General features: G+C 40.7%; 2 protein-coding genes across 2 annotated transcripts; both read right to left on the bottom strand.

Annotated features, from left to right (window-relative positions):
* Nucleotides 1–1,676: 1,676 nt before the first annotated feature.
* On the bottom strand, nt 1,677–8,504 carry chrng (cholinergic receptor, nicotinic, gamma). The gene is made up of 12 exons (XM_061731101.1): nt 8,417–8,504; nt 6,910–7,046; nt 6,791–6,835; nt 6,576–6,700; nt 5,534–5,689; nt 4,914–5,011; nt 4,583–4,783; nt 4,283–4,397; nt 4,089–4,203; nt 3,747–3,996; nt 3,521–3,654; nt 1,677–3,179 (listed from the first exon to the last, which is right to left on the bottom strand). The coding sequence occupies exons 1-12, from the start codon at nt 8,478–8,480 to the stop codon at nt 2,964–2,966; spliced, it is 1,656 nt and encodes a 551-aa protein (XP_061587085.1). The 5' UTR covers nt 8,481–8,504; the 3' UTR covers nt 1,677–2,963.
* Nucleotides 8,505–9,599: 1,095 nt separating this feature from the next.
* On the bottom strand, nt 9,600–16,323 carry prss56 (serine protease 56). The gene is made up of 14 exons (XM_061731102.1): nt 16,024–16,323; nt 14,520–14,678; nt 14,137–14,391; nt 13,806–13,995; nt 13,590–13,698; nt 13,313–13,469; nt 12,919–13,061; nt 12,588–12,747; nt 12,261–12,449; nt 11,970–12,161; nt 11,291–11,490; nt 10,456–10,990; nt 10,257–10,363; nt 9,600–10,148 (listed from the first exon to the last, which is right to left on the bottom strand). The coding sequence occupies exons 1-14, from the start codon at nt 16,121–16,123 to the stop codon at nt 9,975–9,977; spliced, it is 2,670 nt and encodes an 889-aa protein (XP_061587086.1). The 5' UTR covers nt 16,124–16,323; the 3' UTR covers nt 9,600–9,974.
* Between the last annotated feature and the right edge of the window lie 7,181 nt (nt 16,324–23,504).

Here is a 23,504-nt window from a genome sequence, read left to right on the forward strand (position 1 = left end):
ACTAGAGTTGGAGAAGTTTACATGAATGGTTTTGTAAAAGGTATTTTGAACACAAAGGTGAGAAAAACAATCCACAGGGGAACATGTAAATCTGTGTGTTTTTATTAACCTCTTTGAGCAGTAACTGCTGGAAGGGGATCTTAGCACAAAAATAATTTCATGTCATGTTTACATTTATAAAATAAAAGCTTGTTTACATTTATAAAATAAAAGCTTGGAATACAACACAAATTGCTGCTTTTTAATGTAAAGAGGGATTACCTTTTTAACAATTGAGCTGATTCATCAAGTTTTGACCAAACGTTTAGGGAACACAGCTCTTCCCTGCTGCACTGTGTTTCTTACAGGAGGCTCAAGTCAGTTTCCTGGCTGCAATATTAACATCGGTCTCTGCACACCAGCCAGCCCAAGACTTTTCATTCCCATCACACACCAACAGCCCTTCTCTTAACGCGGTCCCAGTCTACGGCTGAAGTTTTACAATTCGTCCAAAGAGATTCTAAAAAACAAAAATAAATCACAAACATACTGTGGAAAACCATCCTGCAGCTTTGAAACGTAGAAAGACTAACAGAGAAAATGCTCCCTTGCTTCTTACCATTGGTGGTTTACCTCCAAGGACGTAGAGCCTCTGATCGTGGAACTGTGGGCTGCAAGAGGCCAGGCAAGCATTTCTGATCTGCTGGAGTTCAGCCCCAGCTTCTTTACCACGAGTGTCTGTGTGTGAGACCGTTCACGTAGCAATGTTTGGCTTTTTGAGCGTTTGTCTCTCTGGACGTCTCACACCAGCTCTCTCTGTCTCACCCTGACTCCGTTTCCATCCCAACCAGCCGGATCTGCCCTTTGTTGTGCTAGAAAGGCACCATTCAGCCATGTAATTGAAATCCTGCATCCAGAGGTGGGGGGCTACGCGCTGCGTTTGTTTTTCTGGTGGGAGGCCAGAGGTGTCCCTGCTCCGCACTGGCAGCTCCCTGAGCTTGGTGTCCGCCTCAGGATGATTAAAAACACAACATTGCATTGAGAACATCCTGGACAAAGTTGTTGGTACCTTTTCGTTAAAGAAAGTGTAAACCTTCAATGGTCACTGAAATAACGTGAAACTGGCATAAGTAATTATAAATAACAATTACGTAATGGAAATCAGACATTGCTTTTGGTGTACTATTGGACTATACTGATCTGTCACATGATTGCAGTGATTTACTCAAAAGGTTTTGCAGCAACAAATGAAATTACTTTTCCATAAGTTATTTACTGTTACCATTGTCATTTTGAAGTTGATTCAGTGGCCGTTGTTTTTTTTATTTCTTACCCTTAATTGAACGGTACCGACATGTTTTTCCATGTGTGATTATAAAAGAAATTGTCAGTGTTCTTATGTTGCAGCATTGTGACACTGTGGCTTTGGCATGTGTTAGATCCTCATTTCTGTTATGCAATGCCTCAAGTTTTGGTTTTATAAAACTGAGCAAATGAAAGAGGTCAACACTGAGGGGGAATCACTTCCTTGTAATTTACGTTACAGTGCAGTGTGTAGAGTTTTATTACAGTATGTGACAAAACATTAACTCTTTGCAGAACATTATAATGGATCTTTACAGGACGTATCCACATACATCCACCCACCTGTGGATCACATCATTCATTGCTGTGAAGAAGTACTTTCGTAATTAAAAACAAACAAAACAACAAACTAATAATATTTTCTTTTTTTTTGGCTTTACAGGTGTAACTTTATCTTCATAAATAACCACTGTGGACTTTTCAAGATTAAGATCAACATCAAGTACTATTTTGTCATTGTTATAAAACTAATGAGACATGAGTCATTTGGCATTAAGAGGAGACTGCCTGGGCGACGGTACAAGGGAGAGCTGAGTGTTTTGGCCTGAGGAAAAAAGGGTATCAAAGCATAGTATGCAGTAGATGTAAACAGAAAACAATGTTTTCATGGTGATGGGACCAAATCTTCTCCCTTGACTGCACTGGTCTCCCAAACAGTTCTGCTCTTAATGATTTTGAGTGCAGAATGGATAGATGATGTAATACATTTAAAACTCAGCAAAGCTTGTAACTGGCGTAATGAGCAGAAAACATTTTCAAAGAAATAAGGCATTATTTATTTATTTTTTACACTCAGTGCCACTGAGATGTATTTGCATTCTGTGATTTATTTATTTATTCCCACATTTGATATTGGCTATTTAAAGGCTGAAAGACACTTATGTAAGTCATTAGCATCACTCTTTCTTTCTTTTATTTCGTTCTTTTTAAAAGAACATTATAAATCCAAATTCAAAAATATGTTATTAATCCCCAACGAGGAATTAATAAAATTAACTAATTGATTAATAAAAGCTATTGATTTCACAAGCATGGAAAATCATTGAACTTTGAGGATTTATCAATCCAAACTATTCCTGTTTTTGTTTGTGTGTGTGTTTTTTTTAAAAAGGGCTTCACGGTTCCGCCACTAGAGGGGACAATGAGGCGCCAAACAGACGCACCCCATTTGGACAAGCTGTACGTCAGTGAAAATAACTACATACTGGAACATTATCATACCATTGCTCTAAGTCTTAGCATTTTAAGTTTTATAAATTCTTTAATTTCACATGCCTCATTTTTGAGACTTATCTTAAACGATCCAACCTGCAATCACATGAATTGTCATATAACATCTTGTCTTTCGCACTATTTGAATTACAAAGTTATGTTTTTGTTTGTTTTTATGTCTATAAATACAGTCCTTTTTTATTTTAATTATAACAAATCTGCACCTTCTTGTTTACAATGTTGTCTGATATAAAAACAGCAATTTCTCTTTAATCTGGTATATTTACATCATGTTTGACTGTGGTGACGTTTATTAAAGAAAGAAACAAAGACAAAGACGTTTCACAGATACACAATAAACTCCTGACAGACGCTGACAGAGCTCAAGTTTTGGTTAATAGGTGGAATCAAAGTGTTTCCTCTCCGGTCACCCCAGGAACCTTGCCAATAGTATTTAATGGGGGAAGATACTTTTTCGAATCCCCGTCGAAAGGTAAGGACGGTGGCTGGTTGAAATGGCCCATCAGGAAGATGCCAATCGTGCCGATGAAAAACACTAATGCCATGACGATAAAGCAGATCCTGTCGATCACCCGGGCAACCAGGAACCATTCTTCATTCTCCTAAGATTAGGTAATAAAATACAATTGATTATATTATATGCTAATTATTTTTCACTTTTAATCCAGTGACGCATCATCAGGGTCCCCTGACACAGAGTTGGAAGCGTCCCCCGTTTATAGGAACTGTTTGTAGTCAATTTGTCTGTGTGTTGGTTTTGGTTCTCTGTTGTTCAATTGACTTCTTGACGAAAACTGTATCATGTCAGACAGAGACTCAGGGGGCCATAGGGCTGGAAGAGGCCGTGGGCCACTTGAAATACCCGAGACGGCAGAGTTACAATTATGTTTGATGAAGCACCAAAGTAAATTGAATAAACAAAAGTACGTGTGCATGAGCTTACTCTCTCAAAGTTGCTCTGCTGTCTTGCAGTCTCTGCTATGAGTTTGCAGGAAGCCACACACTGCTTCAGCTGTGGAGAAGCCTGAGCCAGACTGGCGCTGAGCTGCTCGGCTGACCTTTCCACCAGCCCGTCCTCTGGAAGCAGGACAAAATGAATATTAACCTGGGATTTGTGTTCGAAAGTGAAACACACTGTTTTGAATACTTGAACACTTTCAAATACTAACGTAGTTCGTCTAACGCTGATTTCACCAATCCATTTCTCTCTTTGCGTTGGGCAAACATGAACTCAGATCGAGCCGTTTTCATTGAATATTCCTCTGCCTTGGAGATGAGAGTCATGGAGCTCTGACGTCTGCGGGAAAATCTGTCTCCCGAAAGCATATTACGATTTTCTGTTTTGGGGCTTTTGTCACTGTTAGGCATCCAGGGTCGCATCCGCATCCTCAGCAGCTGAGGCAGGGTGTTGAGGAGGATCTGAGGACGACACGGGGTTAAAGTGAAACCAAGAGGCAAATAGATGTGACGCTAAAGAAGATGTTCAAACAAGGATTTGGACTTGTTCTCACCTTTCTGACTTTATCTGTCATTATGTGGGTGTTGGGGGTTCTCAGGGACACGTTGAGGACGATCACACAGTTCATCACAACCATAGTGGTCACTGACATCACAAACATCAGGTACCTGCATTCAGAGGTTAATAACGTTTCTTTGCACGGATTTTATAACAGTGCTTATTGGAATGAAACTCACTCAAACTTACTTTCCAATAAGAGGCACTGCCTTTGAAGTCTCGGGGACCTTCTTAGCGATGAGGAAGAGGAACACAGTCTGGCCCAGAAGAGATGCAATAGACATGGTGCATTTCTGGCCGCCGGCTGCAGAAGGTGTAAAGTTAAACACTGCATTGTGTTAAGTTCACTAAATGCACTCTTGAGATGCAAAATCACCTCGGCCTCATAATGCTCACCCTTCAAAGTACAGTATGATGGAATATCATGGTTTAACAGAGGCGGGACTACAAAAGATCAGTCTTACAGATGCAAAAAAAGAGGATAAGAACCTTTGGCAGGTAAGTAGTAGACCAGCAGGCCGAGGGACGAGAAGAGCACACATGGAACGATGATGTTGATGATGTAGAAGAGAGGCTTTCTCTGGATGATGAGGAAGAAAACTAATTCCTGGTACTCCAGCTCATCTCTAGTGTACTGAGGGTTGGTCACCTTCTTGGCTGGCCTGTGCCTGATGATCCATTCTCCATTCTCTGAAACCACCACAGTCAAATACTTTTTTAAACTACAGAGAAAAACCCCACCATTTTGCGTTTTAAAACTCCTCTGAATGCTTGTAGTTTACACATTTGATCAAAATCTGTCTTCCCGAAGTTTCTATACCTGTAAAAGCTTCTGGGTCGATGTCCACCCACTCCAGTGTGCTGTTTTGATCCTCCTTGAGAACCAGCTCGATCTCGTTGGCACTGTACGTCTGGGAGCTGAGCAGAGAGCCAGGACATGAGGTTTGTCTCCACAACGAACACTGCAAAAAGTTTTACTTTACAAGACAGATTGGTGAGAAGGACCCATGACTGAAGAAACTTAACCACATACTGGATTCTACTTAATAAGTAAAGAGCAGCCTGTCATGAAAATATGTTTTATCTGTGTCACCCAGGGTCCTTGAGTCTAGTTATATCTCAAACAACCTTGTAGAAATGAAACAAGTCACCAATATATATCTGTTAAATTAGAATTTAAATGTCAAATTTACTCACAGCTGCAATTGTTCAATAATATTTCTTTGAAGTCAATTTTAATTATTTTCTATACTCTGCAGTACATTTAAACAGAACTGCTAATTCAATAATATGGATTAAACTTTAATTGGCCAGAATTTTAAACAACAACCACCGCGATTGATTGGTGTGTAAATGTCAGTAAATTTCTTCGAAGGTTATTATAGAACCGTAGTTGGTGGTTGTGTGTTAGTTGTGAGGTGGTTAAACTCATATACTTACCGGAAGACCATGGTGCAGTTTTGCCAATCAAAGGGGAAGTAGTTGACGGTGATGGCGCAGGCACTGCGGTAGATGGCGGGAGGCAGCCAGTACACACAGCCGTTAGGAGACACCAGAGCATTGCAATAAAGGGCCACGTCAAATTTTCCATCCACACTGGAGAAGATGTGGGAAAAGCAGAAAGATAGAGGAGAAGGTTTGTTACACAGAAAGTACACGAGCATGCCGAGTGCAAATATCATGCACACAGATTTGTGGATTCAAAGTGCTGCCTGTCACAATTTTTCCTCCCCTAAACTAGTTACAGTAGCTTCACAACAATTTAGGAAGTCTGTTATGTGTAACAGTTTTAAGATAAGAGATAAGATAGTCCTTTATTACTCCCTCAATAGGGAAACTCACGTGTTAGCAGCAGTACACTTAACATACACACACACACACACACATGCAGGGAAGGGGGTAAAAAGGTAAAAAAGTAAAAGATATACATAATTACAAAATATGGACAATATATACATTGCAATGGAGATGAAAAAGATAAAAAATATAAGATAAAAAAATAGTGCAAAGGAAATAAAAACAGTATTGCATGGATATTGCACATATGATTATTGCACATCTAGTTGTCGCACATGTTATTATTATTGTCCGTTAGCTACTGAGAGCAGTCCTGGTTATGGAGTCTGATGACAGCGGGGAGGAAGGACCTGCGATTCTTCTCAGTTGTGCAGAGATTGATTATCAAACTCTAGGGTTGACGTCAAATAAAATAATTCACTAAATCTTGATTTCCCCTAGATTTGCAGGTCAAATCCTATGGCTAAAAATCCTTGCTGGACAACTTTTATTTTAACTTTTGCATTATATTTAATTGATTTTCTTTTATGGTGGTTTAAGAAAATAGAAACAAATGTACATTTGAATTTTAGACTTTGTGATCATCTAATTAAAGGCCTATCATTAATTTATCATTCATGCACATAAAGGGTTTTCTGACTGAGCCAATATTTTGACAATCGTACGTCTGGGAGGATGTTCTCACTTATTCTCCAGTACGACGTCAGGCAGCCAGATGCTTCTGGAGGGGACACGCAGTTCAGATGTGATGCTGCCGTACAGATGTGATCTGGGGGGCTGGTCCCACCGGAGCCGGTAGTCACACCATTGCTGCAGACACACATTCTTGGGTTTGTCTTTTGACTGATTTACCAGTGTACAAATCCAGGAGATGAGGTGTGTGTGTGTGTGTGACGTTACCATTTCTATCCAGACGCTGGTTGTCAGGGCTTCCTCCTTTTCATTCTGAGGAGAGTAAGTTGTTAACTCAAAGGCCTTTGAAGCTACAGACACAAATAAGAAGGCTGAGCTGAGCTCACCAGTGAGATGAGGTTAGTGAGCGTCATCTTGATGAGGACCTTGGTGATGTCTCCACTCTCCTCCATGGGCCGGACGTTCTTGTTGTAGCCCTCCATCAACTCCTTGTAAAGCTTTGCCTCGAGGTTGACTGCTGAGGCTTTGCACCACAGAGAAATCAGGAAGAAAGAGAAATGAACTGAAAAGCCCAAAACATATCTGCCAAGATCTATAGAAGCTGCCTGGCTCCAGGAGCTAAACAGGACACAGCAGGACGTTAGTACGTCACAGCAACATCTGTAAAAGAAAAACAGATTTCTGCTTGTGTACTTTTACAGGGTCATCTAAAATATCAATTTCCTGGTTAATACTGTACCTTATGATAAACCTGATTTTTCGGACATTTTGACCTCTTCCTAAAAATGCTTAAACTGGAAAACTGGAGGAATGAGATTTGAACGAACCGAAGATTTTGAAGAAAAGACCTTCAATAATCTTTTAGTGGCGTTGTAAGAAATGTAAGCTTTATCTTTTCGTATTTTGTTTCTTTCCTTTACTGCAGCTTCTACTGAAGTAACAGTTATTTGTTTCAATGTTTATCTTTTACTCCTTTATGAAAAAGTAGAACATTGAAGTGTCCTGTAAATAGAGATAGGGCCTGCAAGTATATTAACCAAAGTTAAAGTTGTTTTTTCACCTTCTTGGAATATAGAAAATGAAGACATCTTAGAATAAAGAAGTGCATTTTGTTGCCTGTAAAAATCCATCCATTTTCTATACCCGTCTACAGGGTCACTGGGGTCTGCTGGAGCCTATCCCAGCTCCTTACAGGCGAGAGGCAGGGGTTCACCCTGGACAGGTCGCCAGTCCATCACATATACAGACAGACAACCTTGCACCTATGGACAATTTAGAATCGTCAATCAACCCAGCATGCATATTTTTGGACTGTGGGAGGCACACAAGCATGGGGAGAACATGCACAGAACATGTCCTGCTAGGCCCGGGAGTCAAACCGGGAACCTTCTTACTGTGAAGCAAGAGTGCTAATCACTAAGCCAAGTAAAAAAATCCAGTTGAAACAAATATTAGTAGGAAACCCATCTGCTAGAAACTGGAAGGCAAATTGACCAAATCAAGCAGAAATCTTGATGAAGTGGCTGTACTTTTACCAAACTTGTGCATCATGCAGATTTTGACTGATTTATGTTTTAAGTTTTAGGATTTTAAACATATTATAGTTAATATCATTGGGACATGCAATGATCTTACAATAATTGTAATATCAAATGAAGCCTGAAGTCTTTAACAAATTCGTAAGCCGAAAATGTATTTTACCATGCCCATTGAGATGTGCATTTAGGTAAGGTATTTCAATTTATATGCTCTTTACGTGCAACATTGAAGAATTACCTTTGTTTAATCCTGACCGAAATTTAATAAAAATCTAATTTTACTGATTTAGTCAATGTTGTGTAAAACCATCAAGATATAAGATCACTTCTCCCTGACAGAACTGTGAGTGCTTACCCGTGGCAGAAATCATGAACAGTCCTAGGAGGAGTGGCAGGGAGTGCTGAGGTCCTGAAGCCATCTCTGTGTGTGTATGTATGTGTGCGTGTGTGTGTGCGTTGTGGAGTGCAGTCTGAGTCTGAGCTGCAATCACTGGTCTCACAAATACAGGGACAGGTGGAGTCACTGCTCCCTTCACAGCAGAAGTCAGGGCTGATAGGAAGGCGGAATAGAAGAGGAGGGGATGAGAGTGGAGGGGTGGCGAAGTTGATGATTGTTATGTGTATTTCTAGCCATAGCCACCTGTTACAACACACACACAGTTTGTACGAGCATTGCACTCTTCACATGGCTGCCCTCCAGTGTTTCCCATGCTGTATTGTAATCCTGTTCCCTGCACCTGGCTATTGTCATTTAAGGGTTTGCATGAACAATGTAACACTGAGTCCTTGAGGGCAAATTAGGCACTGCAGTAAGTAACAAAAAGTATATGTATATATATATATATACATATATACATGTTATTACTTTGTATGTGCAGGAAAAAAATTGCTTGCCATTATAAAGCACACCAGCCACTCATTCACATCAACATGCCTAAAAGAACTGTTGATGGGCTGCAACAAAGCTACATGTTTATGTTTGCTCAGGTGTAAATCCCTACATATCTTATATAAGATTAGAAGTTAGAAGTGGCAAATTACTTTGGTTTTATCAGTCAATCATCACATTGCAAAGATGTGCTGATCTGTTACTCATACAGTAATTTTCTCTACACTTACAAAATTCTGCCTAACGACACACAACGAGAGGTTAAAAAGATTTATTTAGTTGTGGGACCCTGTCCGGGAAATAAGGAGAGAAAATAGAGGGTCTTTTGTCGTCATCGCCACACAGCAGCTGCAGTGTTGATGGCAAAGCTTCCACCCTTAGAGGGTGGCATGAATGAGGTCAGAGTGGGGTCACAGACATAGGCCAATCAGAAAATTGTGCTTGTGAGAGTATGGCGTGGCTAAGTGCAGTGGAAAAATACCTCAGGATAAAACAGCATTACTGTCGGCTCATTTGACCACGTTCTTTACTTTATGATGATTAAATTACGCTCAACCCAGTATGCCATAGCATTCATAGCAATTTATTTATATGTAGATTTTCTTTACAAAAATACAAAGACTTTCTCTATACAAATAAATATTGCAGGAATAAAGATAACATGAATAATATATACAGTCTATGTGCTCCATATGAAGCTCAGCCTTTGTAAAAGACAATATGAATAACTTATCATTTTGTACAGATTCATAAGTTAGACAAGCCCACGTCTCCAACCACATATAAAAGCTGTGGCATGGACGTTGGCCAATAGTTGGATCGATACATTCATGTTTAACATTTAGAGTCAAAGTTGGACCTCATTCGGGGAAAACACTTTTCCAAGAGACGTCAGAGGAAGAACGGTTTGCATGAGTTTGCTTGATGTGCATCTCTCTGTGGATAGAGTTACAGTTCCAAACTACAAGACAGGCCGCTTTGTGTTGTTGTCTCTTGTTTGAATGCTTTCATGCGTCTGTATAACTTAAACTTTAAGAGCATCCAGTGCCAAAGCAATGATCCTCGGCACACTGCGGTAGAAAGATTCGTTCTCCAGGCCTACAAGGCTGTAGAACGTCAGCATCCGTCCTCCCACTACAGCCTTGATCCGTGCCTGGTAAAGGCCTCTATCGTTTTTGGAGCTCAGATCGACTAACACCTAAAGAAAAGAGAGGCCCAGTAAGAGTTGTGAATCATCCAGTCTTGTAATTTGGACATGCTGAAAGTACAGTTAGTTCTCATAAGATCTTTATGTACAGGAGTTTACCTCTTGGAAGTTCATGCGCAAATTCTTGATTGGGATGTTCAACACCCAGCTGTAAGAGTCTCTGATTTGGCCGACCTGCAGTGAAGACTCTTTCAATCCAGGACAAACTGCAGGGAAAAACATAAATGTTTTAGTTCTGCAAATATATTCACCTGTGAACTAATACAGTATAGATTATTTTGTAAAGGTTTGCGCGTACTTTTCCCACTGCCACCTGGTGTTTGCCTCTTGTTCAGAAGGCTCCTGTATTTTCTGTGAAGACTTAAGAGCTTTACAGCTTGTCTAGGATTAGAAGTTTTTTTGTGAGGACTGTTGAGGACTTGGACTGTACGGGTTGTAAGTTCTGGGAATGGCAATTTCGAAGATTTTATTTCTACTCCATCTGCATTCTCAACAAATAGAAAATCCCCTGATCTGGTGCTCCTCTTCACAACAGGAGCAGCATCTCTTCTGGATCTGGTTTCACTTTTTGACTCATCTTCTGCCACAGTCTCATCTTGGATCCTTAATTTTTCAATATCCCCCATCCAGGCTGTCAGAAGTGACCAAGGCTCCCTCGGCTCCTGGGACTGGACGGGTGTTAGCGTGGCAGAAAGTAGTTCGCTTGGTGACCTATCCTGGAGGAAGACCGGGTCCAAGGGCAGGAGAGGAGGAGCAGCTCGAGAGCCCAGTTTGGAATGAAGGGCAGAAATTACAGTCTGATATTGTCCTGTCAGCTGTTGCACCGAGGAATCCTGTGTTTGTCAATGACATGAACAAATCCACATAAATATTAAGATCAGGACAAGATGAATCCACAGGAAGACAAACCACAAGATCAACACTTGCTCAAGCTAAAACAAATCATCATTCTGTATTATTGTCCAATAATGTTAAACAATGCTGAGCTATTTTGTGCCCTATTTACATTAGTTTCATGTATATCTTCCAACATTCTCAACAAACAAGTTAGCTTTGAAACTAAATTTAAGTTTAAATGTTTCTTATAGATCATCTTTATATGCTCACATTGCAAATTTAACTTAATAATCTACCTGTAGAAATAGGTTTTCCTCAAGTTTTCTTGTTGCAGACATGTCTGCAAATCCATCGGTTCGTCCTTCATCCATATCATCCGCCACGCTTCTCAAGTATTTCTCCCATTCATCCAAAGACGGTCCGACATCTTTGAATAAAGCTGGTGCAGTATAGGAGGGAGCCTGCTCGGCTGGCATTACTGCTCCACCCAGATGTTCTGTGTGTAATGAAACAATAGTTAAAACAGTGCCCCAACAAAAGCAACACAAGTCTATTCCATAAGATAATGCTGTGCTGTATCACACCACAGGAGCTAAATGAGCTTTTGCATTCTTCATTCATAAGTTAAATGTGTTTGAAAAATATGAGGGATCCAGTAGATGATACTATTACGGAATTATGTTTGGGATTGTGTAAACAATATGATTTATTTTTTGTACTATGTTTTGTATGTTTGATCTGAATAAGTTGATCATGTGAGAAGGGTAGGCGTAAATAAGCAATAGCTTCAGCCTATTCCTTTTCGGTTAGGTCTCTCTTTTTTTTTCTTTTTTTTTTGTGAACTAATGCTTTCAGTTGCTGTCTACATTAAGAATGACCTGACCAAAATAAATATATTTTCATTCATTCATTCATTCATTCTTGCCCAAACAGGCCTCATTATGCAGACTGTGCTGTTATTTGTCAATCCTGTACCTTTTATCTGTGCCAGACCATGGCTCAGGGCGAGGTCTCTCCTCTCTCTGGTGTGGGAGAAAGCTGTGCTGTACACATGCTCCACAAGCTGAGGCAGGGTCTGTGTGAAGAAAGTCAAGTCCACCTTGTCCCTGATGTAGTCCTCGGCCCTCTGGAGCAAGTCCAACAGGGTTTGCAAGAATGAACGCAACTCTGTGTGACAGGGAGAGAACAAGAGTTCAGAAACACAAACAGCAAACAAAATGTTTGTTGTACAACCATAATGCTGAGACGTTCAATCAGAGCACTCACGGCATTTCTTGAAGCGGGTGAGGCATTTGTCCTCAGCCATCCGGCTGCAGGTGCTGGCAGACTGACCAGGTGGACAGGTCAGGGTATAAAAGCGACACAAGGAGCCAAACTCTGACCTCTGTTCCTCTTCTGTCATTTCAGTTGTTTTTAGGAGTTCTGAACACGTTGGCTCCCGACTCCCAAATGACTCTTAAAATAGGAATTGATTGTGTAAGTGATGTCAGTATTTCTGTATTTGGACATGGCGTACTACATTTTGCAAACCAGTCAAAATAAGTTTTCAAGAGACATCAGAAGATTGCTGCATTACTGTTTCTTGAAACTTACTTTGAATTTCAGCCTGAATCCAGTCAGAGAAAGCAGACACCCGTGTGTATACTCCAGGCTTGCCTTTCTCCCCACAACCGTCTCCCCAGGAGGTGATGCCATAGAGCTGGAAGCGACCAGAAATTCGGTCCTGGTATATCAGCGGGCCCCCAGAATCTCCCTGTAGAAAAAGCAACATTTTCTCAAGATTCAGGGAGTTTATGATATTTTGAAATGAAATGAATAGATTTCAGTTCAATGTCTTCACAAAGCTAACAAACAGTTCAGCAAATACGAACTGAGATCTGAAAATAAGGACACTACAACTTAAAAATGATGCTTTTTTGCACACCTGACAAGAGTCTACGCCCCCGGAAAGGTAGCCAGCACAAAGCATAGTGTTGGTGACAAGTTCTTTGCCAAGAGCACTTTTACAGGTGCTTTGAGGCAGCAGGGGCACCTTGGCCTCCATCACCACATCAGCTGAAGGGCCATCTGGGCGGACAAAAAAAAAACACAGAAAGACAGTGTTACTACTCCCTTGTTATCATTTAAAATTATGAATTAACTTTGTATTATCATAACAAAACCTTGGTCAGCAATAGCACACTTTCTGAGATATTGAATATGGAAATGGTTCAATATTCCAAAATAAAAAAAGTCATTACATAAATCAATCAGTCAGTCAAAGGGAAATGAAACACACAGAAATATTTACGTTTCCTTGACGATCATCCTCCACTCACCCTCATAGAGGGACCCCCAGCCTGCCACCAGACACGGGCTGCCTGTGGGGGGGTCAGAGTCCGAAGGGAGGCATACAGGAGTGACATGCTCTGACAGGACCACCGGGGACGTCAGCTCCACCAGGGCAATATCATTGTTAAATGTCTTTGGATTGAACTGCAGGAGAGTGAAACAATACTTTTAATTAAAGGATCTTTAGATATTTTAAAAGACTTTTTTGATCGTTCACCTGGAATAATTGTTTTTTTTTTCTCTAAAGATAAATACGTTTTTTACCTTAGGATGGGGAATAATTCGGTTCACTTTGAGAACCTGCTCATCGGGGTCAGTCTTGGTGATGTCAAACTCGCCCACTACAGCCGTCCAGTAGCTCTCACTACGGCTGCTGTAAAGTTAGAAATAATAAGAAAACATGTAAGTGAAAGGGTGAAGATAAAGTACAATGATGCCGAACGCCATGAACTAATCAACTAGTGGCACGGGCCTACTTACCCGGCAAAACAGTGCGCAGCCGTGACCACCCAGGAGCTGTCCACCAGCACCCCTCCGCACATCAGTCCGCCATCGAGCTGCAGGTTAACTAACCAGGGCCAGCTTCCCAGAGGCGCAGGAGAGCCACCCACTATCCGGGAGCGAGGCTGTGTGATGTTTTGAACTGAGAATGACCTCTGACCGCACACGGCTGTGGGGACAGAGAGACATTGATGGTCAAAAACAAGCAACGAGCAAGTGAATGTCATGCATCTTCACAGATGATCCTGTCAGGAAAGGCATGATAATATTCAACTGATTAGTGTGATTCTGTGCAGATGTGTGCCCTCACCCTGTGCCTGAGACTGCATAGCAGGCTCCAGGTTCTGCATGGTGATAAGCAGGCTGCACTGCAGGACGCGGGCACTGCAACTCTCTCCCATGATCCTGATGCAGCTTTCGCTGTCCAGCTCACCCGGAGGGCAGCGGTACTGATAGTACGCACAGGCCTGACTCAGAGCCCAACTCCGCTCCGCCTCATCTTGAAGCTTCTGAGCCTTACTGATGACATCACAGCTGGGCTCTGACAGTGCACTGGAGGGAGAAACTGGTGGGCAGAAAAAAACATCTGGATGTCATGAACATAGTAAGAAAGCATTACAAACCAATGCAAGGATTTTCATTTTTTTATTTCATTTCATTTCAAGGATGGCCAAAGTATAACATTGTTCTTACAGCAGGACCCAGACAGCTCTCCACAGTTCTGAAACAGGCAGGGTACACATCCCCGACAGCTTGCCTCAGCCCGGTTTCTCTCAGATGATGCATGTTCAAGAGTGGAAAGAGCACTGGCCATGGCCGCCTCCAGAACAACCGTCCCACGATCTGACAGAGCTGCGTAAGAGGACAGGAAGAAAAGAAATGTGTTAGTTAAAAACGTATTAATGAAAAGCTTTAGTAGGAAACAAAGGCAGCGCAGTGTAAGACTGAAACGCACATATAAACCGACAGCAGCACATAATTGGGTGACATTGATATAAAAATACTGCCGAACTGAAACGCCGCCACATAAGGCAAATGTATGTAACAAAAATATGCTGCCTGTGTAACTAAACTAAAACCAGTTGAAAGAGTAACAGACTTTTGATGCATTTACAGATGGTTGTACTGAGTCAAATTTTTTTAATTCTAACGTAATCTCCAAATTTGGATAAAAATAATTTTGTCAGCAGATGAAAGCAAGTGCATGTATTTCACCGCATGAAAGCTGCCATCTGCAGTGGGAACACCTTGTTCAGTACGTATGTGAGTATTTGTAGCTTTCTGCTGTGTGGGCGTGTGACTTGCCCCCTTTTCTCATGCTGGTTTCCGAGCTCATTGGCAGCCTTTTAGGGAAGCTAGCTCACGCTCAGCGTGCTGGTGAAGCTTCTACAGACACACTTCAATCAGGCCGCTGACCCTGCAGCCCCCCCTCTGTGCTGCACTACATCACAGGACCGGCCACTAACAACAACAATGCTGATTGAAGACTTAATTAGAAGGCCGTGCAGGGCTAAGCGGACAGAGGCTGGGACCAGCCTTGAGGGCACCGGCTGGCAGGCATGGGGAGGCTGGGACCCCGCGTCCCACGTTGAGTCAGGCTACACTCAACGCTGCCACTACCAGCTGCTTGTATGAAATATCTGCTGTTCTCCACACTTCCACACTGAGCTCTGGTGCTGGTTTTGACAAGTTTCTTTACAGTAAATGCAACTATTCTCTGCTTTTTTTGAACAAAGCTGCTGAATATTCATTATTCTTAATATGAATGTGCTGGATTAATTATTTTATTGTTGAAAATCAGTTGATAATCTGTGAGACATTTAAGCATCTGTAGTGCCTGCAATAAGAAAACAGGGTGATGGCAAACCTCTGGGATCTCTGGGGTCACCAGATGTTTGGGAAACTTAACTCCTAGGGAGATATCAACGTTTGCAGGATTACAGCATCATCATCATTTTAGCTAAAATATGTGAAATGAAAATAAATGTAATGACGGTCAATAAAGAAGTAAAGAAGAGCTTTAGTGAATGTCTCCATCTGTGGGGATGCATCTAAAACTCAGCTTCAATTGCCAACATCAGATTTCCAACGAATAGTGACAGTTACTGTAATACTCGCTTACTTATTACAGTTGTGACTTCTGTCATTGAAATAACTGAGAAATGATGAAGAACTTGTGTAATTTGAGCATATGTACCTTTGAGTGCACTCTGGGGCATCCTGTAGACCTCTCTACCAGCCGGGGCACCCAACAAGCAGTCCAACCCCATCAGCAACAGGGATATGAGCAGCGGCATGATGTCAGAGCATCAGACCTCCGCTCCACAGCGGTCACAGAAGGACAGGCGAGACACCTGTGGGATGACCAAAGCGGATGCAGCCGCGCCGGAGATGAGGCTGGTCCGCAGGGTTTCCACGTCCGTATTGTCTGGTGGCTCTGTGCAATTATGAATTGTGTCCCTCCTCCTGACTCTCTGGGCTCTCTCCCACACAGTGGTGCTGGGCATCTGTCTGCAAATTTACTTAGAGGAACAATAGATGCTTGAAGTGGTCCCTGGAATATATAGAGTCCCCAAGGGAACCCCAGTAGGAGGGAGGGGGACCGGGATAGGGGAGGGGAGGGCGAGGTGCTCCCATGGCCAATACACAAACAGATGAATTCATTAAGACTGTGACAGCAAATCGGGTGCAACTTGCCAAGGCTGGACATCACAAAGAGGTTTGGTTCTATGAAAGGAAACAGAGGGAGGGAGAGAGAGAGAGAGGGAGAGAGATAGATGCAGATTGGGAGGGGGAAGAGGGTGAGCAGAGGGATTGGCTGAGCAGCAGGGAAAGGGGTGTTGTTTGAATTAATTACTGTGAGAGGAAGAGGGAGAAACTTATGCAGATAAGGATATGTGCTGATGTGATACCGGGGTGGAGGAATTTGGAGCAAGAGGGACGTCAGTCGGTGTCTGAAGCGAAGAGTCACAGCATGAACGGAGTGAGTGGGACACACAGGGAGCCCGAGTGTGAGAGAGCAGGAGCGAGGGAGAGGGAAGTGTCTGCCATTCGTGCCCCTCAAAGAGGGCATTGTCCCTGGTGTCCCTCTGAGGATGCCCACATCAAAGCCGTCCCCCGGGCATCACTTGGCTGCCGCCACCATTGATCACTTACAGTCTTTTATCCCCCCCATTAAAATATTGTCAGTTCACATCACTTTTGTCTTTCTCTGCTGAACTCTGCTTTTGTTACATAAAGATACAGTAACACACTGCTCAAGAACATAAAAAGAAATCATTTATTGAACAAGTTCAAACTTTTTGGACATCTCCTGCCTCTTATTGATGGTTATCATCCCATCTACATAATTGTGCGAGGATAAGGTGAAAATGCCACCGAACAGGACAGACAGGACAGGACAGTTTCTAAATCCTGACATTTGACAATTCCAAAATGTGTGACTATTGTTGCGTGCCAGCAACAGCTCCACGGGTACACAGCCAAAAAGGACACTTGGAAGGATCATCAAAAGGAACCGGTTGTCTCACAGTTATGATATAAACATTTTTCCAGTTCATACAAGCTTTAAAATGAGTCAGAAACAATCATGTTATTGAACCTATTCTAAAAGTTTTCTACTAAATCAAAGACTGAAGAGCAACCCGAGCTGTGTAGTAGTTTATAAAACAAGGTGCCATTCTATTATTGTGAAAAGTGCATGCTACTTTGATGTTATGTTACATCAGCTCTGGAGTATAAACATTTAAATAGCCAGCCGCTGTAAGAAATTATAATAATAATGCATACCAAGATGTTTTGAGCATTCACAGACTACAGACAGGGGAACGGTTACTGTCTGGATGGAGGCAGAAAGAAATCTTTACTGACCACTAACCCCTAAATGGTCACGTTTGAGCCAGCAGACGATAGAAAGGAGCAGTGGCTGGAACTAACGGAGCACCATCAAAAAGAGACGTCCAGTGCCGCCGCGAACCAACTCTGACAGAGTTCACGCAGACAACATCACACTGCATTAGTCTGTGTGTGACCGTGCTGACATTACAGTTGAAGTTCAAATACTTTGATATATGATAAAAAGTAAAAAACTAAATATACACAGTATACTTTTCTCTTGCTTCTTGACGCTGCTTCACCTGCCATCCAGGAACTCCCTCAGTTCAAACTGACTGGAGGGAGTTCTGGACCTACAAGCTGTTAAAGCCACTTGACCTGAACAGCATCAGCAGCTTAAAGGTCAGGAATTTCCCACCATTAGGTTTGAGGTGATGAAGCCTTCTGGATGGCACATATATGTCTTCCAACACAAAGAAAAAAGTTGAGATGACTTTGATTTGAACCTCTCAGGCGTATTTTTAAAAGCATGAGGAAGAGTGCTTTAGACTTTGGAGGAGTCTTCATTTGAAAAGTAAAAAAAAAAACAACTTCTAAAGTTAACTTTCATTTAAAGCCTTGCTCTTAGACATTTGTTAATGCGTGTTTGTTTTGTTGTGCCCTGGCCCCCTCCTTGCACCCGTTTGGCACAATGGTTGTGAGATCTGAGAACAAGCTCATGCAGAGCCGAGCGGGAACGTCATGGGACAAACGAGCGGCGCTCTTTCATTTTCCCCCCTCTCTCCATCCATTTGCCTTTGATCTCCTTTGATTAATTTGCCTTCTGCCCACTCTTCCTTCATCTCTCCGCTGAGCATAGAGTACTGTCTTTTTTTCCTCTGCCAACCTGTGTCAGTGTCCACTGCCGTGATGTTCTGCCTTATCTTCTGGCTTCATTACCCATCACACTGTAGGGGTCAGTTGATTCACTTCAATCTAAAGCTTTTTTACTGCCATTAAATCAATTTAATTAGATCTGTAAATTAGGGTAAAAAGAAGCATGAAGACTATTTTATTGAAAATTCTAAAATCAAGATAATAAATACATTTAGACACCATTCAAACAACACACAAAAGCTGCAGTTTTATTGCTTAATATCTATTAATGGAGGTATTTCATGTGTACTTATGAGGGTTATTTAGATCAAAACATTCCCACGACAACCAAAAGTTCAAACCCAGTGAGGTTACATGAAGTGTAGTTCAGTTTCTTTTATTTATAATTTAAATTAAAAAAGCTTAAAAAAGTCTTTTAGGGATCAACTTTGCTGATATTTTACAACTGTGGTGTCATAAAAATATAAAAAAAAATACATGGCATAAGCTCACACTGCAACGAGAACCTTCACAACTGTCGTGTGGAACAACACTCAGGTATTGTGTTCGGTTATAAAACCAATTCTCCCATTGTCTCATTGAGAAAACAATTGAAATCTGGGTCAGTGGGGTACGCAAGGGAGAAGAGGTTCCCAACATTTCAGTGCAGACAGACACTTGAAGCCCCTGACAATAGTCAAGCAGAAGCAGCTCGTCTGCAAAGGCCTGTTATAGGTCATTGTTGGACTTGTTGTTAATTAGATCTCTTATTACCCCCATTATCACATTAACTGCTATTAAATGCACACTGAATACTAACTATTCAATAAAGTAATATCCCATTTTCAGAATTTAATAAGAATGAATGCATGGATGTTTAGATTGTTTTGTGTTTTTGTTCTTAATTACCCAAAACAGATAGTTGATGTTGTTGTATTTTTAATTCAGAAAATGCTTTGTCTACAGATATTATTGTCTCTTCCAGACAACTTCTAGCCAGTGGAAGTCTTTCATATCACAGAGATTGGGGAGTTGTGTTTGAGGAACGGTCGTGGCAGAGAGTCGGCAGGGAGGTAAACCGTCCACGGATGAAGCAGACAGCCATTCTAAGTGGATGTTTCCACTAAAGAATCATGTAGACATGACAGTAAATGAAAGCAGAATCATCATGCTGATCTGGAATTATTATGGGTTATTTCAGTGTAATTTTACCAAATGGAAAATGCATGTCTTTGCCCTTGCAACCAAGATTCAGGGGTGAAAGCCTGCACTCTGAGACTTGCTGAAACCACCTCTGTTCATAAACTCCTACAATGAGTAGTGAATAAATGCCTTAAGACTGATGTACAGTACAATAAAGATTAAGTGTTTGAGTGTGAAGAGGTACTTAATATTGTGTGAGCTCATAGTTTCCCACAGGTTGCTGTTATTTTTCAATCTGTGATATTGACTCATCAGCCCCTTCAATAACCTCCCACACATTGCTTTATGTCTTCCATCCAATGAACTGAAGTTTGAAGAGCTGAAATGCATGGGAATTGTATGATAAAAACAAGTATATGTAGGTTTTATTTCTAGTGTATCACAGATAATTACTGATTACATCCAGAAGTAAACTGGTGGCACTTTCAAATGACCCCTTTTCAGACTTCTATTAAACTGACATTCACTCCACAGGTTGCAGCTGATTTGCAAAGACTGACATCTAGTGTCAAACTACCCACACTTTCTCCTCCAGTCCTGTCTGGCAGAGTCTTATCCTATCCTCAGAAAGCAACATGATCTCAAATAAGTAAAATAAATGCACTTAGCTGATTTTTTTTTTTTTTTTTTTTAAGGAATAAAAGAAAAACATATAACTATGGGGGAACATACTACATAGGATCCCAATAGGTGAATCAATAAGTAAATAAAATCCGATCATACTGTATGTCCCATAATGCCTCCTCCACTGGCAGGATAATGCACAATTTCTGACGTTACGTTTCTTCCAATGTGAGAACTCTATGAGTCTTTTAGAGGGAGTAAGGTACTTGCAAGTTAATATTCCCAGTTCTTAAAAATACACCTCCAAAACTGTGAATCATGTCTTCTTATTCAGTATTCTGGCAACCTGAAGATATAGTATAGAATAAGGAGCGCCACATTAAGTTTAAGTGAATGGCTGCAAGGAAAGCACTGTCAAAACAAGGTTAAAGAGGACGCTAAGTTTAAGTGTAAATCATTTGCCATTTACCACTACAGTACACTGCTAATGCAGCAATTTTTTACTAAATAAAAACACAATTTACCGTAATACTAGCACAATTGAGTGGACATGTAAATTTTTTATTTATTTCTGCAATCCACTTTATATATATACTGCAATGGACTGGACCTGTCCAGGGTGAACCCCTGCCCCTCGCCTGAAAATTAGCTGGGATAGACTCCAGCAGACCCCTGTGACCCTGCAAAGGATAAAGCTGGGCCAATTCTTCTGAAATGTTTTTGAGCAGCTTCCTCTGCAGATTTCACGTGGAGACAACCACATAGTGCTCTCTCAGAATAACGACATCTACTCATGGGGCTGCAGAGAGAGTGTGGTAAAAATCATTACTGCATTCAGGGCTGTTTTAGGCTGATGTTAGTTGGCATCTGCCATTTAGTTTTAACTTTTTTAATTTTAGCCACCAGATGGGGACAGTGGCTCTAGTACATTGCCCTTTAATTTAGTTCTTTAAATGATATTGAGATGTTTTTACAAATTTATTTTACGCTTGCTGTCATTATTGTTATTTTGAGCTGGAGCTACGATTACTGCTTTACTTGTATTTGTTTTCCTGTTGCAGGACATCTTGGCTTAGAATGTGAAGACAACTCTTTTTCCCCAATGCAAGTAAAATTCACCTCTACATCAGACAGGAGCCATATTTTAACACATCTCAGTGTCTGAGCTCCGGTTTACTTTTTTTATTCTCAAAGTGGAGATACCTAAAGGTGCCATCATATCATAATGCATCATATCACATTGAGACAGCACTGATTTGAGTCATGAATGACCTTCTTATGGTCTCAGATAAGGGATTAGTGTCCATACTGGTTCTACTGGACCTCAGTGCTGCTTTTGACACTGTAGATCATGGCATCTTACTGCACAGGTTGTTGGGAGGTTAATACAGAGGAGACCTCAATGATGTTGATGGCAAATTATACAGGAGATAACTTTGGCCGTGACAGCTTTGTAACGATAAAAGCTGATGAATCATTTATTTAAAGCAGAATCTTTTAACTCAGCAATATTTTTTTTTTAACAGAAGCGAGAGGACATAGGGTTCATTCATATACCTAAGGAGTCTGAGCCATCCACTTATGCCCAGCTCTTCTCTTTCTGAGTATTGCTTAGCTGTATGAGAAGCTCTCTCTTCTCTTCTCTTCTCTTCTCTTCGACTGTACTATCTGAGGCTGATGAGTAATGGAAATATAGAAGGTTGCTGTTGCTGACAATTTTCAACAAATCTGTAGAGGCATATACAAATTACTCACAAGTGTCTATTTTGGGTTCAGAACAACATGTAAAGAGCTCCGACTTGGTTGTTAGACAGATTTAAATAAATCTTCACAACAATTCACATGCTGGTCTTTTAATGGCACTTTATTCCATTATTACATATTGATGGAAAAAAAACATGTCCTTAAAATGTCTCTTATTTTAAAAACGGTGATGAAAGAAACATTAAAAAAGGTTGTCCAGGTTCTCAGCCTGTGTATCTGATGTGAATACTAAACTATTACTAAACTATTTAAAGATGGCTAATTAGATCTCACTTTTTTAAATACAGGACTGTCTCAGAAAATTAGAATATTGTGATAAAGTCCTTTATTTTCTGTAATGCAAAAATGTCATACATTCTGGATTCATTACAAATCAACTGAAATATTGCAAGCCTTTTATTATTTTAATATTGCTGATCATGGCTTACAGCTTTAAAAAACTCAAATATCCTATCTCAAAAAAATTGAATATTCTGGGAATCTTAATCTTAAAATGTAAGCCATAATCAACAATATTAGAACAATAAAAGGCTTGCAATATTTCAGTTGATTTGTAATGAATACAGAATGTATGACATTTTTTTTTAATTGCATTACAGAAAATAAAGAACTTTATCACAATATTCAAATTTTCTGAGACAGTCCTGTATGAAAGCAAAACTGTTTGCGTGCAGTTTATCAAAATCATACTAAGAAGTGTCCTGTATCTCTAATAAATGCAATACAATTCAAAAAGGCCACATGGTGGCAGGATGGTACACTGTTTAGAAATACTCACTAGCCTGTTTCTCTCTCTCCCTCTAACACAGCTACACACTCACAAAGAGTGGACATTTGAGCAATATAATCAGTTGTTAAGCATATGTCGCTACATATTAGTCGTATATGTTTAAAGCTGATTTAGATATTTAGGCATCCTCAATTCAAAGTGCAGAAAATACTGTGCATGAAGAATATACTGCAGTATTCTTTGAAAAACAGTTGTGCAGTTGCTCTCAGGATACAACATTAACATCAAAACAAACTCTTGAGTGCTTTCCTGGAGTGAGTATTGCACTCTTCTGACCTTTTCTGGCTCCACTCCCTTTGATTATGTCCAACTGTTTCAGACAAAAAAAGAACTGCAGGATCTAAAACTGAAAATTAGCGGAAAAAAAATTCAAATGAAATAGCTTATCTAATGCCCAATGTTGTGAAAAGCAGACAAATATGGATGTATAATACATTTCAATAGTGTAAGGTAAGATAATGATAGCATACAGTAAATAGAAACTTTACTGTCATGATTTAAGGAGAAATAACTTCATACAAGCTTTGAAAACGTACTTTAAAGATTAAAAAACGCAACAACATAGAGTCAAATACTGTGGTTGAGTCTTATCTCTTTACTTGTGTGTGTGCTCCACATTATATTTTTATCTTGTGCTCATGCAACTGTCCTTATTCTTTTTACTTTGT

Source organism: Cololabis saira, chromosome 10 (genome assembly GCF_033807715.1).
Source record: "Cololabis saira isolate AMF1-May2022 chromosome 10, fColSai1.1, whole genome shotgun sequence".
NCBI lineage: Eukaryota > Metazoa > Chordata > Actinopteri > Beloniformes > Belonidae > Cololabis > Cololabis saira.